Consider the following 13,799-nt stretch of genomic DNA (forward strand, 5'->3'; position numbering starts at 1 on the left):
TGCAGTAAAATCTAAATTGACCTTGAACTATTTTTAAGTTTCTGACAATTCTGTAGATTTTCTTATTTTAGATCTTCTGGTAAAGTATTTAATGGTTAACAAAACTGAAAACAATCTCAGCTGTGGAGGGAAAATTATCCTGTCTTTATAAATAGTCATCTTTAATGTTTTTAGAAAATTAAAATGATCTTTTGGAAACCCTACACAACAGATAAAATAAGTTTATTTACCTGTCTCAAATAAAAATCCTACTCTTACTCATTAGGCAAATATTTCCTCACTGTCTTCCATGTGCTATGTATAGTACTCGCACCTTGGAAGGGATCCAGAGATTGAAACGAAGTCTTTATCCTCTAGGAATTCACTTATAGTTTAAGATTTTATTCCCAAATCTGGGTATAAATTTTTTTTTAAATCTGGGTTGGTTGAGCTGGCATCTGTCTCTTCATAAAAGATTTAATCTTTTATTTTCAAGCTATGGTTATTCAGAAGTCACTAAACACTCTAGTAGATCACTTCCTTTCATTACATATTTATATGTTGTTTGGGAGTAGGGTGGAGGGACAGATAACATGAACTTTATGATGAATCCAGTGTTAAATAACATGTTCAGAATAATAGAAAAGAAAGCTAGTTGACAGGAAATGTGAACCAGAACAAAATATGACTAGTAAAACAAAGCTCCAATGACTATTGTCACTAAATTATCTGAGAATGCATTGTCCTTATTTATCTAGGGTAAGTCTTACTTTCAGATATTTGTTGGCATTTAATTACTGCTCTGCTCAGGTAAGAACTGGATTTTAACTTGTTAATAGTGCTCACTGTTTCTATTTACAGCAGTTTGGCAGTTTGAATCCATTAGAGAAACTTACCTAAAAACTACTTGAAAACCTCTTTTCCTCCAAAGAAATCCAGTTAAAAGGTAAAAGGGTTATTTGGCATTTTTCCATTAGGCAGGGAATTATGCTGTATATTTCCAGCATGGAATGAAGAGTTGAAGGAAGAGCTGAAGTAGTGACAGATCCTTCTGTAGTTAGAGCTTCATAGTGTAGCTTTTATAATTTGAATTACGTTTCACACATTCATACATAAGTAACACTTTAAATAGGCATGTGTTTTTTTTTTTCAACTTGGCCAAGTATTTGTACTTATTTTTTTTTATTGAAGTATAGTTGATATACAATATTATAGTGGTTTCAAGTATACAACACTGATTCATCAGTTACACACATCATTAAGCCCTCACCCAACCTAGAGGGTATTACACTAAGTGAAATAAGCCAGGTGGAGAAAGACAAATACCGTATGATTTCACTTACATGAGGAATCTAAATGCCAAATATTTTTAATGCCCCAAGTAAACTTGTATTACTGTCTGTAATAATAGTTACTTTACAACCTTCCACTGACAAGAATTCTGGAAATTTGAATTTAAATCTTTGGGGTGCTTAAAGCCAAATATTGAGCTTTACGTCATCCTGGTTTTTTATATTACAGAAGATATCACAGTTTTTGGAAAGACCCTAAAATTTAAAGGTAGAATAGTTCAGTTACTTTTGTGAATTGGGAAAGAATATCTTCAAAAAACTGATAAAACTATAACAGTAATAAAAATTTCCTACCATTTTACCAGAATCTGTAGAAAAAGATGTATTGAAGAAAAATTAACCCAGATTCCAGCAGAGAGTAAAAAGGAGCCAACGTGTAAATGGCACAGAGTCCACATGTGGATGTGGACTTTAAACTACTAAAAGCTATTAATGTGGAACCAGTTTCTTTTAATGAAGATGTGCGACTAACAAGTGGTAGCAGGTGCTTTTAAGTAGGACAAGAGCAGTTTAATGCAGATATATTGACAGCATGAAACACTCTCAATTTTTAAAAACCTACAAAAGCAGGTCTTAGGAGTTCAAACGTTATTAATAATCATAACCACTTAATATAGGTCATAGCTCTAGAAACCTGAACAGTGCCTCAAAGTCACTGTATTTAAATATAACACAATAACCTGTTCATAATGATGACCCAAGTCATCAAGAATTAAATTTTATTGATTGTGTGTTCAGAAAATCTCAAAGACATTTATCTCAGGAATATTTCTGACAACTTTTAAAAGCTTTTGCATCTAAGGAAAAGACCTCAGCTAAAAAAATTTACTTATGTAATAGTTTGAATATTTATTGTGGCCTATTCTGTCCTAGGCATTATGAAATGTATTTGTAAAAACACACAACTAATGAGAAAGTAAAAATAAGTAGGATACTGTCCCTGCTTTTAAGATAGTTGCACTGTTAATTTAACTTAGTGTAACATGTTACACTTTGATAATACCAGGTGAACCATTTCTTAATGATTCAGTTTGTGCAGTGAATTGCTTGATACCTCACCTTCCTGATAGCAGGTATAGATCTGATAAAAATTTGATCAACTTTTTTGCTACCAGCAATTTAGTAAGAAGGATCAAATTCAGATACTCAGCCAGTGGCTTCCAGTCCAGGATTCTTTGTAAGTGAAATGGGTTACATACATCAGTTACATGTATGTTAGATTTTATTCACCAGTAATAGTAACTACCTCACTAGGAATGTGATCTGTCATTCAGTTATTCCTGTCTACAAAGCCAAATTACACTGAAAGTTGTATTATCATTGATAGAGTCATCTTCATGCTTTCTAGTTAAATGCTAATTTAGAAATACAATGGAAATTCAATATAGGATGCCTTTCAAATAAAGTACAAATGCTTTCCTTTTCTATTAAATTGGTCTTAAGTGAAAATGGATGAGAGAAAAGATTAGCATGTGATATTTTGTACTAGAACCATCATACTTTAAACCAGTGTTTAAAGTACTTTTTAACTTATTCTGTACTGACATGCAAACATTCCACTATAATGTCAAACTAGCACTTTTTTCAAGGACTATCATCAAGATGAATGTGATGTTTTCCCCCCAAAACTATGAATTTGCAGGAATATAGAATTTGGTGGTAGCTTCTTTAGGTAAGCAGTAAGGAGAAAAAAGTAAATACTTAATACTTTTTTATTTACTATTCCTTAGACGAAGGAGAATGTCAAATAATTAGTTTATTAAAATAATTACAGTTGATTTGTGCTGTGTTTTTATATATGTGAATTTAAATTATTTGCAGCCTACCTTTGGATATTGCTAGTGATTTTTACATGAGACATCTTTGTGTACAGTACAGATCTATTTGACTTTTCTAACTTAATTGCATTTTATTTGAATAGCATGATATATTATGTAATCCTTTTTCCACCATGGAATTTATATATGTGACAAGAACCAAGCCTGTAACAAAAAATATTTTGTCGTATGACTCATGTTTCTGTACTCTAACATATATTTATAAGTAAAAGCATGTAGAAAAGTAGCATTGATACTTCAATTATATACATCATGTTTTTGTACTGTTCTTTTTAATAAAAATTTTTATCATATCCACAATAAATATCCTCTGCATATAAAAAAGCACTCTTTGTATTTTATATGAGATCTTAATTTTTCTTCATATAACTATTGATACCTATTTAGTTTAGATATAATCTTTATAAGATGGTTTGTGTAAACAAGTTACTTTCACCTAAGTTAAACATTCAGAGCATCTGAATTTATTAAAATTCAGGTCCATGGTGATGAGACATTTAATAAATCTGGAATTTGTTTTCCTCTTTTTTTTCATTAGGTGTCCAGTGTCCCCAGCATCAGTAGATTGCCAACTCCCTCTCTTTGGATCACCAGCATTATGCAAGCTCTGTCATATGCATCCCAGATTACTGCAGTGGAATGGAGTTGTTGTTTAGTTGTAAGGCAAGTTTCCCTCCCTACTCTTTTTGCACACATAGACTCAGCTTTTCCTTTTATGATATTGTGTAGTTTTGTAAGATTTTAAAGCTTCTTTTCCTATATAGTTTGTTAGGTTATTGCTGTATCACATGCAAAAACTTAAAACTGCATAATATCATAAAGGACTTACCATGTGACCATCAACTAGCCCCTTTTTGTAGTTATCTGTATAAATTTATAAAACTTGCACTGCTTGACAGTTGGGCATCTCATGGAAAGGGAGCTGGCAATCTGCAGCTGTGGACCTTGGATAAGAAAGTATTGAAAGGTAACCTTCAAATTTAGACCATATTGTATGCCTTTGGTTTCATTGTGTATGCTTGAAATCCATACTTTTTGTTAAATTTATAGTAAATTTATAAAAGAAAGGTACTCTTTTAAAGTGACCTTCAGTAAATGTTTGAATTAAATTCACATTAACACATTGGGATTATTTTAGAGAATAGTTTTTGTCCCTGAAAATAGTGAAAATTCTAATACTGAAAACAGTACATTTATCCCCATACCTGTTTATAAAAGAAAAGTCAGGACTAAATTTACATACATAAAGCTAGTATTAGATACATTTTTTTATTAGAGAAACAGTAAAGCACTATTCCACAAATGATCTTTTACTAATCCTTCTACCTACCATCTGTATATTTGATTCTGTATCAGTTAGTGCAAATAAAGAGTATAAAAGCCTTTCTGATTTTTACTGCATCCATATATTCTCATATATTTGAAGATGGGGAACTTGCCATTTTCCTTGTTTTTTAATTCACTTCTAAACTTTAGATCACTATAATTTTAAGTACTACTATAATTAAACAAGCTAAAAAAATAAGTTTTAGAGATTTTAGGTTTTGCATTACAGAGATGCCTACATGTAAATATTGATACAATACAGTCTCTTTCTTCTTTAGTAATCGTCTGTGTGTAAACCAAGAAAAGCATCATTGTGTAGTGAAAGGAGAGTAGATTTTAGCATTCAGGGGACCTAGAATTCTAGTCTGAAGTCTTCTCTATACAAGTGTCTTCTCTATACAAGTACTTCCCTGTGTTACTTTGGTAAAATTTCCTTCTATAAAATTGTGTCTTCTGTGTTCCCTGTTAGCTTTAATAGTTTCATCCTAAAATAAACATAATCATTGTTTTTAGTTTTTCCTTTATCTGTAGATGTAAATGAAGTTGATTAGTCAGAAAAGCTATTGCTAGTTAATGAACTTATTTAAATGTTCAGGAAATATTTATTTAATTTTAAATAGATTTTTGTATTAGACCCAAGATAAGGTAGATTGTTACCATCTCTGACAAACTTGCTTTAAAAATTCATAACTTTTCTTCTTTACATTAGTTTCATTGTACACTGTGATGCTCTTGAGACCACCAATGGAAGAAAGAGATATGTTATTTTGTTATTTTAATTCCATTTGGGTTGTATTGATCAAAGAAGATGTTAAATGAAACAATCAGTATGAGTTTCTATTTTACTATTAAGTGGTTCAAGCACCTTACCTCAAATACCAGTCCCAGAGCAGTGATTCTGAACTTTTTGAAACTTTAGCTCCCTTTTGATAAACATAAAAACTATGGACATACGTACCCATGGCAGGATATAGGGATGACCTTGCATTCTTTATATGTATCTTCTGGTTAAAACAGCTTATCAGTCTTTCTATAATTTGTGTAATGAAAATATTAGACTTTTTGTTTTCCACATATGGAATGACTAAATACTCATTTTCAAATAATATCATACCATCACTACCCCAATTTGAGAATATGCAATATAAAGAAAGGGAAGGTAAAAAATATATATATTAAGTTAGAGGGCATTGAAATTGGTTAGAATAAGCATTTTATACTCTCATAACATTTCTTCAAGGAAAAGTAAACTTTGTGATACAACTCATTGTTAACTTGGATCCTTTTAGAGAGGATTTCACAAGAGGGAGGGTCTGCCTAGGTTAGTATGCTGTATGAAATAATTCCTTCTCTTGAAATTTTCACAGTACCATGATTTGTCAGGCTACCAAGAAGACACAAGAATTAGTCTAGGTTCCATATTTTTTATGTGCACATGTGCACATAATCCTGCATCCTCCTATTCCCTTTCAAGATACAAAAACCTCAGATGTAAAAATCTGGCAGTTTACTTCTATTTGCCTAAACATTCTGTTCTTTTAAAGCAAATAATTTGGGGGCAGTAGAAACTATACTATCAAGTGCTAAACTTTTGTGTAATTAAATTTTCCATAACCAAAATGGTAATGGGTTTAGATATATATGTGTGTATATATAAAATTGGGAAAAATTTATCAGAGCTTTAGAATGTATTTTGCTTTAGAGTGGTAACTTTTCTGCCTTAATGGTATACATATGTGCAGATTGACTCACCTAATAGTTGCTATGGGATGAAATCTAATTGTTTGCATGTTAAATGTGGTCCATGACATACATAGTTGTTTATCTTGTTATAAAAGAAATGAGTAGACTGTATAGTATGTGAATTATAACTCAAAGCTGTTGCCCAAAAAAAAAAATTGAACATGACTGTATAACAGTTAATTACTATGATGATGATGGTGGTGATGTTCATAACTGTGTACTAACATTGTGCAGAAAGGGGGAGTTAGCTACCTAGAGATATAACTTCTGTAAGCATTGTTCCTATGGTATTCAAATATTTTATGGGTACTAGTAAAGTGTATCTAGAGGTTTTTATAATCTATGTCAGATTGAATTTATGTGATACTGAATTTATGTGATAAAGATTTTTTAAGAGGTTATATACTTCTAAGAACTTGAACTTCAGCATCAGACAGATCTGAGTTCAAGTCATAGGACCTTAAACAAGCCATTTAATCTCTGAACCATAGTCTCATCATTTGTTAAGTGGAACTAAAAGTGCACATACCTCAAAGGGTTTTCCTACCTGTTAGAGTACATGTGCATACTCATGTTCACTTGACTCCTGCCTTCCTCTTTCCCCACCCCAACTCTATTTATGTGAATGAAATATTTAGGATAATATTTAGCAAATGGAGGGATGTCAGTAATTATTGACTATTAATGTAGCATCATAGTATTGAAAATGATGACTACTTGTTTGCTTTCCTGTGCTAGAAACATTTTAAAATAATTGTAAATTTTCCTAAGGAAGTTTGTTAAGAAGACTACTTTTGAATATGATAGCAATCCTTGCTTTTCTCTCTTTTTTTCCCCCCACTCTGGGAAAATTACAAAAACTGTACAAAAGTGAGCCATATCATTTTCATATTTAATGAATGTTTATTATGTATTTAATGTTTGTATTTTTATATATATTTAGTAAATGGTTTATTAAAGTATTTACAATTGACCCAATTAAGAACTTTTTAAAGGTTTTTGTCTCTGGTTTGAATAGGTGGGTTTTAGATTTATCCTGTAGAGTTGAGAATCTTTATATATCAAATATATGAAATAAAATTTATAATAGGATATTTTCCCATTTCTGCAACCTTTTGAAGAAGATTTTTTTGATGGGTATTGGCATTTTGGTTTTTACTCAGAAAATAAGGCTGGATATTTACCTTTAGATTAAATCAAAGGGATTTACTTTTAAAATTGTGTTTTTAGGGGAAATGGTACCTTCGGAGGCAAGCTGTAAAAGAATTGCATAGTACATTGATACGTCTTTTAAATGAATTGCTGCCATGGGAACCAAAGTTAATGAAAGCTTTTCAAAGAAACAGGTAATTCAAGCCTTATATTTGTTTTACTTATTTTAGGGCTCTTGATCTATGATTATGGGAAGATGTCCTGGAATCTTTTAATAGTTTTTCATTGATTTGTAATTGAACAGATTTTTGAGTGCCCACTGTGAGCAAGGCATTTTCTAAGCCCTGAAAGAGTCTTGTTGATAAACAAAACCCCTGTTCTGTGGCTTACATTATTTTTCCCCTATTTCTTTTAATTGTGGTTAAATGCACAAACAAAACTTACCATCTTAACAAGTTTTTACATGTATAGTTCAGTGGTATTATGTACATTAATAATGGTGTGTTATTACCCCATCCATCTCTAGAACTCATCATCTTTTAAGACTTAAACTCTATACCTGCTATATTTAATAAGCTCTCCATTCCTCTTTCCCCCAGCCCCTAGCAACACCATTCTGCATTCTGTCTCTGATTTTGACTACTCTAAGTACCTCATGTAATATGCAGCATTTTTTTGTGACTGCCTTATTTCACTTCACATAATGTTCTCAGGGTTCATCCATGTTGCTACATATGTCAGAATTTCCTTTTTAAAGCTGGATAATATTCCATTGTTTGTTTATGCCACATTTTGGGTATCCATTCTTCTGTCCGTGGGCACTTGAGTGGCTTTCATATTTTAGCTATTATGAATAATGCTGCTATGAACATGGACATACACATATAAAATATTTCTTCAAAATACTTCTTTTAATGTTTGGGGATGTATACCCAGAAGTGGAATTGATGGATCATCTGGTAATTCTATTTTAATTTTTTGAAGAACCACCATACTATTTTTCAGTGACTACAATGTTACATTCCTACTAGTAGTGCACAAGGGTTCCAATTTCTTCACCAACATTTGTTATTTCTGTTTTTTTGATAGTAGCCATTCTAATGAGTGTAAGGTGATATAACATAGTTTTGATTTGCATCTCCCTAATGATAGGGATATTGAATATCTTTTCATGTGCTTATTGGCCATTTGTATATCTTCAGAGAAATGTCTATTCAAGCCCTTTGCCTATTTTTCAATCAGCTTGTTTATATTTTTGTTGTTGAATTTGGAGTTTTCTACATACTCTGGCTATTAATCCTTTATTGACTATATGATTTACAAATACTGTCTCCCATTCTTTGGATTACATTTTACTGTGTTAATGGTGCCTTTAATGCATAAAATTTTTTGATTATGAGTCCAGTTTGTCTATTTTTTCTTTGTTGCTTATGCTGTTAGTGTCATTCTCAGGAACTCATTGCAAAATCCAATGTAATTTGCTCCATGTTCTACTCTAAGAGTTTTATAGTTTTAGCTCTTACATTTATCTCTTTGATCCATTTTGAGTTAATTTTAATATAGTATGTTACATAAGGGTCCTACTTATTTTTTTTTTTTTTGTATGTGGGTATTCAGTTTTCCCCAGCATCAGTTATTGAAAAGTCTGTCCTTTCCTCATTGAATGGTCTTGGCACCCTAACAAAAAGCTGTTTGATCATATACAGGAAGGTTTATTTATAGGTTCTCTTTTCTATTCCATTGGTCTATATGTCCATTTTTATGCTACTACCACACTATTTTGATTACTGTACTTTTGTAGTAAGTTTTGAAATCAGCAAGTGTGAATATTCCAGCTTCTTTTTTCTTTTCCAAGATTGTTTTGGCTAGTTGGTGTACCTAGAGATGCTATATGAATTTTAGGATGCGTTTTGCAATAAAATGTCATTGGAATTTTTATAGGGACTGCATTGAATCTGTAAATCACTTTAGGTAGTATTAACATCTTAAAAATATTACGTCTTCCAATCCATGAACCCAGGTTGTATTTCTCTTTATTTGTGTCATCTTTAATTACTTTCTCCAGTGTTTTGTAGTATTCATTGTATGTCATTCATGTCCTTAATTCTGAAGTATTTTATTATTTTTGATGCTATTATAGATGGAATTATCTTATTAATTTCCTTTCCAGATTGATCATTGTTAGTATATAGAAATGCATCTGATTCTTGTGTGTTGAATTTGTTTCCTGACTTTGCTGAATTCATTTATTCTGACAATTTTTTGTAGAATCTTCAGGATTTTCTTTATATAAGATCGTATCATCTATGAACAGAGATAATTTTACTCTTCCAGTTTGGATACCTTTTCATTTTCTTACCTAATTGCTCTGGCTAGAATTTCTAGAGGTAGCAAAAGCAAGCATCCTTGCCTTGTTCCTGGTCTTAGAAGAAAACCTTTCAGTCTTTCACCATTGAGTATGATGTCTTGGTTTGCTGTGACATTTCATGTGTGGCTTCTCTTATGTTGAGATAGTTTCCCTCTATTTCTAGTTTATTGAGTGTTTTTATCAAAAGAGAATGTTGAATTTTGTCAAATGCTCCTTCTGCAGCAATTAAAATGATCATGTGGTTTCTTTCCATCATTATGTTTATGTGGTGTAGTACCTTAAACTGATTTTTGTATGTTGAACCATTCTTGCATTCCAGGAATAAATCCCATTTGGTTATGGTGCATAATCCTTTTTAATATGCTACTGAATTCTGTTTGCTTATATTTTGTTGAGGACTTTTGCATCATTGGTTTTTTTTGGAGATACTGGTTTGTAGTTTTCTTGTGTTTTTGTTGGGCTTTGACATCAGTGTCATTGCTGGCCTCAAAGAATAAGTTAGGAACTGTTTCCTCTCTTTTAGTTTTTTGGAAAAGTTTGAAAAAGATTGGTGTTCTTTAAATGTTTGATAGGTCAGTCAGGTCCAGGGCTTTTCTTTGTCAAGAAATTTTTTTTACTATTGATTCAATCTCCTTACTAGTTATAGTTCTATTCATATTTTCTATTTCTGCATGATTTATTCTTGGTAGGTTTCATGTTTCTAGGAGTTTGTCCATTTCATCTAGGTTATCCAAGTTATTGGCATACAATTATTCATAGTACTCTTAAATTCCTTTTTCTATAGAAATAGTAGTAATGGCCCCACTTTCATTTCTGATTTTAGTCATTTGAATCTTCTTTTTTTCTAGTCTATCTAGTAAAGGTTTGTCAATTTGGTTAATCCTTTCAAAAAACAAGCTTATGGTTTCATTGATTTTCTCTTGTTTTTCTGTTCTCTATTTCATTTATCTGATCTAATGTGTATTATTTTCTTACTTCTGCAACCTTTAGGTTTAGTTTGTTCTTTTTCTAGTTTCTTATGTATAAAGTCACATTACTGATTTGAAACTCTTTTTTAATGTAAGCATTTATAGCTATAAATTTCCTTCTTAGCACTGCTTTCACTGTGTCCCTTAAGTTTTGGAATGTTGTGTTTTCGTTTTTCATTCATCTATAAGTATTTTCCAATTTCTCTTATGATTTCTTTGATCTGTTGGTTGTTTAAGAGTAGATTGTTTAATTTCTACAAATCTGTGAATTTTCCTGTTTTCCTTCTGTTATTAATTTCTGCCTTCATCTGTGGCTTACATTCTGATGCAAGAAACAGACACATTAGATGGCAGTAAGTGCTGGAATGAAAAATGAAGCAGAGTAAGGGGAATAGGAAATGCCTAATTTGGTCAGGATGATTTTTTTTTTTACTAGTGTATTGGGGAAAGCTTCCCTGATGAGTTGATGTTTGAACAGAGTCCTGAACGAAATGAGGATTTGGATATCTGAGGGAAAAGAAGATGCAGAAGCCCTAAGGTTGGAAGCATGTTTGGCATTTAGAGAAAATGCAAAAGGGCAAGTGTAACCAGAGATGAGTGAGGAGGAAAGCAGTAAGAATAAAGAGTCAGAAAGTATAGGGAAGGGTAGCCAGATCATGTAGCTCTTCAAGGACTTTGATTTTTACTTGGACTGAGATGAGAAGCTTTACTGAAGGATTTTTAAGCAGAGAAGGGCTGTAATCTGACTTATGTTTTAAAGCACTCACTCTGCCTGATTTATTGAGAGTGGTGTAGTGGGACAAAGATGAAAGCAGGGAAATCAGTTACAGTCTAGCATTCCAAACCAAAAATAATGGTGGCTTGGAACAGGACAGTAGCAGTGTAGATGGCAAGGAGTAGTTGGATTCTGGATGTATCTTGAAAGTACAATTGGCAGAATTTTCTTAAGGATTGACTATGGAGTATCAAAAAAATGAGGAATAAAATGTTGCTGCCCATTGTTTTTGGTCTAAATAAGTGAAATAATGGAATTGACATTACTGAAGATAAGACAAACTGATAGAGTAGGAGGTTTGGGGGGAGCAGGGTTTCAAGAGTCTGGATTTCAAACATGTTAAGTTTGATACGCTTTTTAGACATCTAGTTAGAGTTACTGAGTAGGCAGGTTAGTATACCAGTCCCAGTTCAAGAGATTAAGCCAGGCCGGAGGTATAAACTTAGGAGTTGTCAGAATATACATTACATATAAGCTAGGAGACGGGCAGAAATCACCAATAATGTGACCACAGATGGAGAGGAAAGGAGACTGAACCCTGGGGGCATTCCAACAATTACAGGTGGTGGAAATGAGTAAGACTCAGCAGAAGAGACTAAGAAGGAGTGTTCAGTAAGACAGGAGGATATTCAGTAAGATAAGTGGTCTCTTGGAAACCAGGTAAGGACAGTGCTTCAGAAAAGAGGGCTGCTTGTTGTGATGGATTGAGGAAGATGAGGACTGAAAATTCATAATTGAATTTGGCAACATGGAGATCACTGATGATGGCCGTAATGAGCTGTGTTCATAGAGAAGTAGGTAAAAGTCTTAGGAATATGTTCAAGAGAATTAGGGGAGAGAAATTGGAGTTTTACTTATAAAGTAGAGCAGAGAAATAAGTTATTACCTGGAAGGACAAGTCAGTGTCAAGAGAGAGTGCTTTGTTTTTGTTGTTGTTTGTTCTTACTAATGGGAGAAATAATGTGTTTGTATATTGGGGGAAATGATATAATAGGCAAAAATGGTCTCAGCAAAGGAAGGGACATATGGTGAGAAAAGATGCAAAAGTGGAGAGGTTAGCTTAGGAAGACAATATGAATACAACTGAAAGTCTTAAGTTGCAGATGAGGTGTGAGATGTAAATGTACTTGTCTGATTGCTTCCATTTTCCCTGAAATAAAAGCAAAGTTGTTAGCTGAAACTGAGAAGAAGACTAAGGGGAGAAAATTCATACTACCCATATGTAGATACTCCTGAAAGGAAACTGATTTTATTGTTATCCATTGGACGCATTCCAGTTTATAATAGAGCCCTCATCTCTCTTAAAACCTTTAAGCAATAATTTGAAACAGAAATAAATTGAGAGTAATTATTAACTAACATTTGTTGAATATTTATGTGCTACACATACTATAATAGTAAGTACTAGTATTACCCCACTGTCTCCATTGTGCAAAATAAGCAAACTGATGCTGAGAAAGTTTAAGGAATTTGCCCAAAGTCTTACAACTGCTAACTGCCAGAGGTTAGACTTAAACTCCAATGTGCACAAATAAGAATTTGTAGCAGAAACAAATTTGAGAGTGTATTTCAGTTTTTTTTTTTTGAGAGGGCATCTCTCATATTTATTGATCAAATGGTTGTTAACAGAATTCTGTATAGGGGCGTCAATGCTCAATGCACAATCATTAATCCACCCCAAGCCTAATTCTCATCAGTCTCCAATCTTCTGAAGCATAACGAGCAAATTCTTACATGGTGAACAAATTCTTACATAGTGAATAAGTTCTTAAATGGTGAACAGTACAAGGGCAGTCATCACAGAAACTTTCGGTTTTGATCATGCATTATGAACTATAAACAGTTCAAATATGAATATTTGTTTGATTTTTATACTTGATTTATATGTGGATACCACATTTCTCTCATTATTATTATTATTATTTAATAAAATGCTGAAGTGGTAGGTAGATGCAAGATTAAGGTAGAAAACATAGTTTAGTGTTGTAAGAGCAAATGTAGATGATCAGGTGTGTGCCGGTAGACTATGTGTTAATCCAAGCTAGACAAGGGCAATAAAACATCCACGGATGCAGCAGATTTCTCTCAGAACAGGGGGGCTGAGGTTCTAAGCCTCACCTCTGTTGATCCCCAATTTCTCACCTGATGGACCCCTGCGACTGTGCCTGTCTTAGGTTGTTCCTCCCTTGAGGAATCTTACCCGTCTCTGGCTAACCAGTCTTCTTCCGGGGCCATACAGGGAAATGTAAAGTTGGTAAGTGAGAGAGAAGCAATTTTCTTTGAAAAGGTTAGCTTTTT

The 13,799-nt window shown here is 32.7% G+C and overlaps 1 protein-coding gene across 6 annotated transcripts in view; it reads left to right on the forward strand.

Moving 5' to 3' along the window:
- BRD10 (bromodomain containing 10) overlaps positions 1-13,799 on the forward strand; it is a 191,256-nt gene that overhangs the window by 91,462 nt on the left and 85,995 nt on the right. For all 6 annotated transcript variants that reach the window (XR_012127733.1, XM_073228564.1, XM_073228563.1 and 3 more), the window contains one exon: positions 7,469-7,584. Coding sequence is in view for 5 of the 6 variants with exons in the window: in XM_073228564.1 (XP_073084665.1) it covers positions 7,469-7,584 (116 nt within the window). In the remaining variant the exon portion in view is untranslated. The remainder of the gene's footprint in view (positions 1-7,468; positions 7,585-13,799) is intronic.

The sequence above is a fragment of the Manis javanica genome, chromosome 2, assembly GCF_040802235.1.
Source record: "Manis javanica isolate MJ-LG chromosome 2, MJ_LKY, whole genome shotgun sequence".
Lineage (NCBI taxonomy): Eukaryota > Metazoa > Chordata > Mammalia > Pholidota > Manidae > Manis > Manis javanica.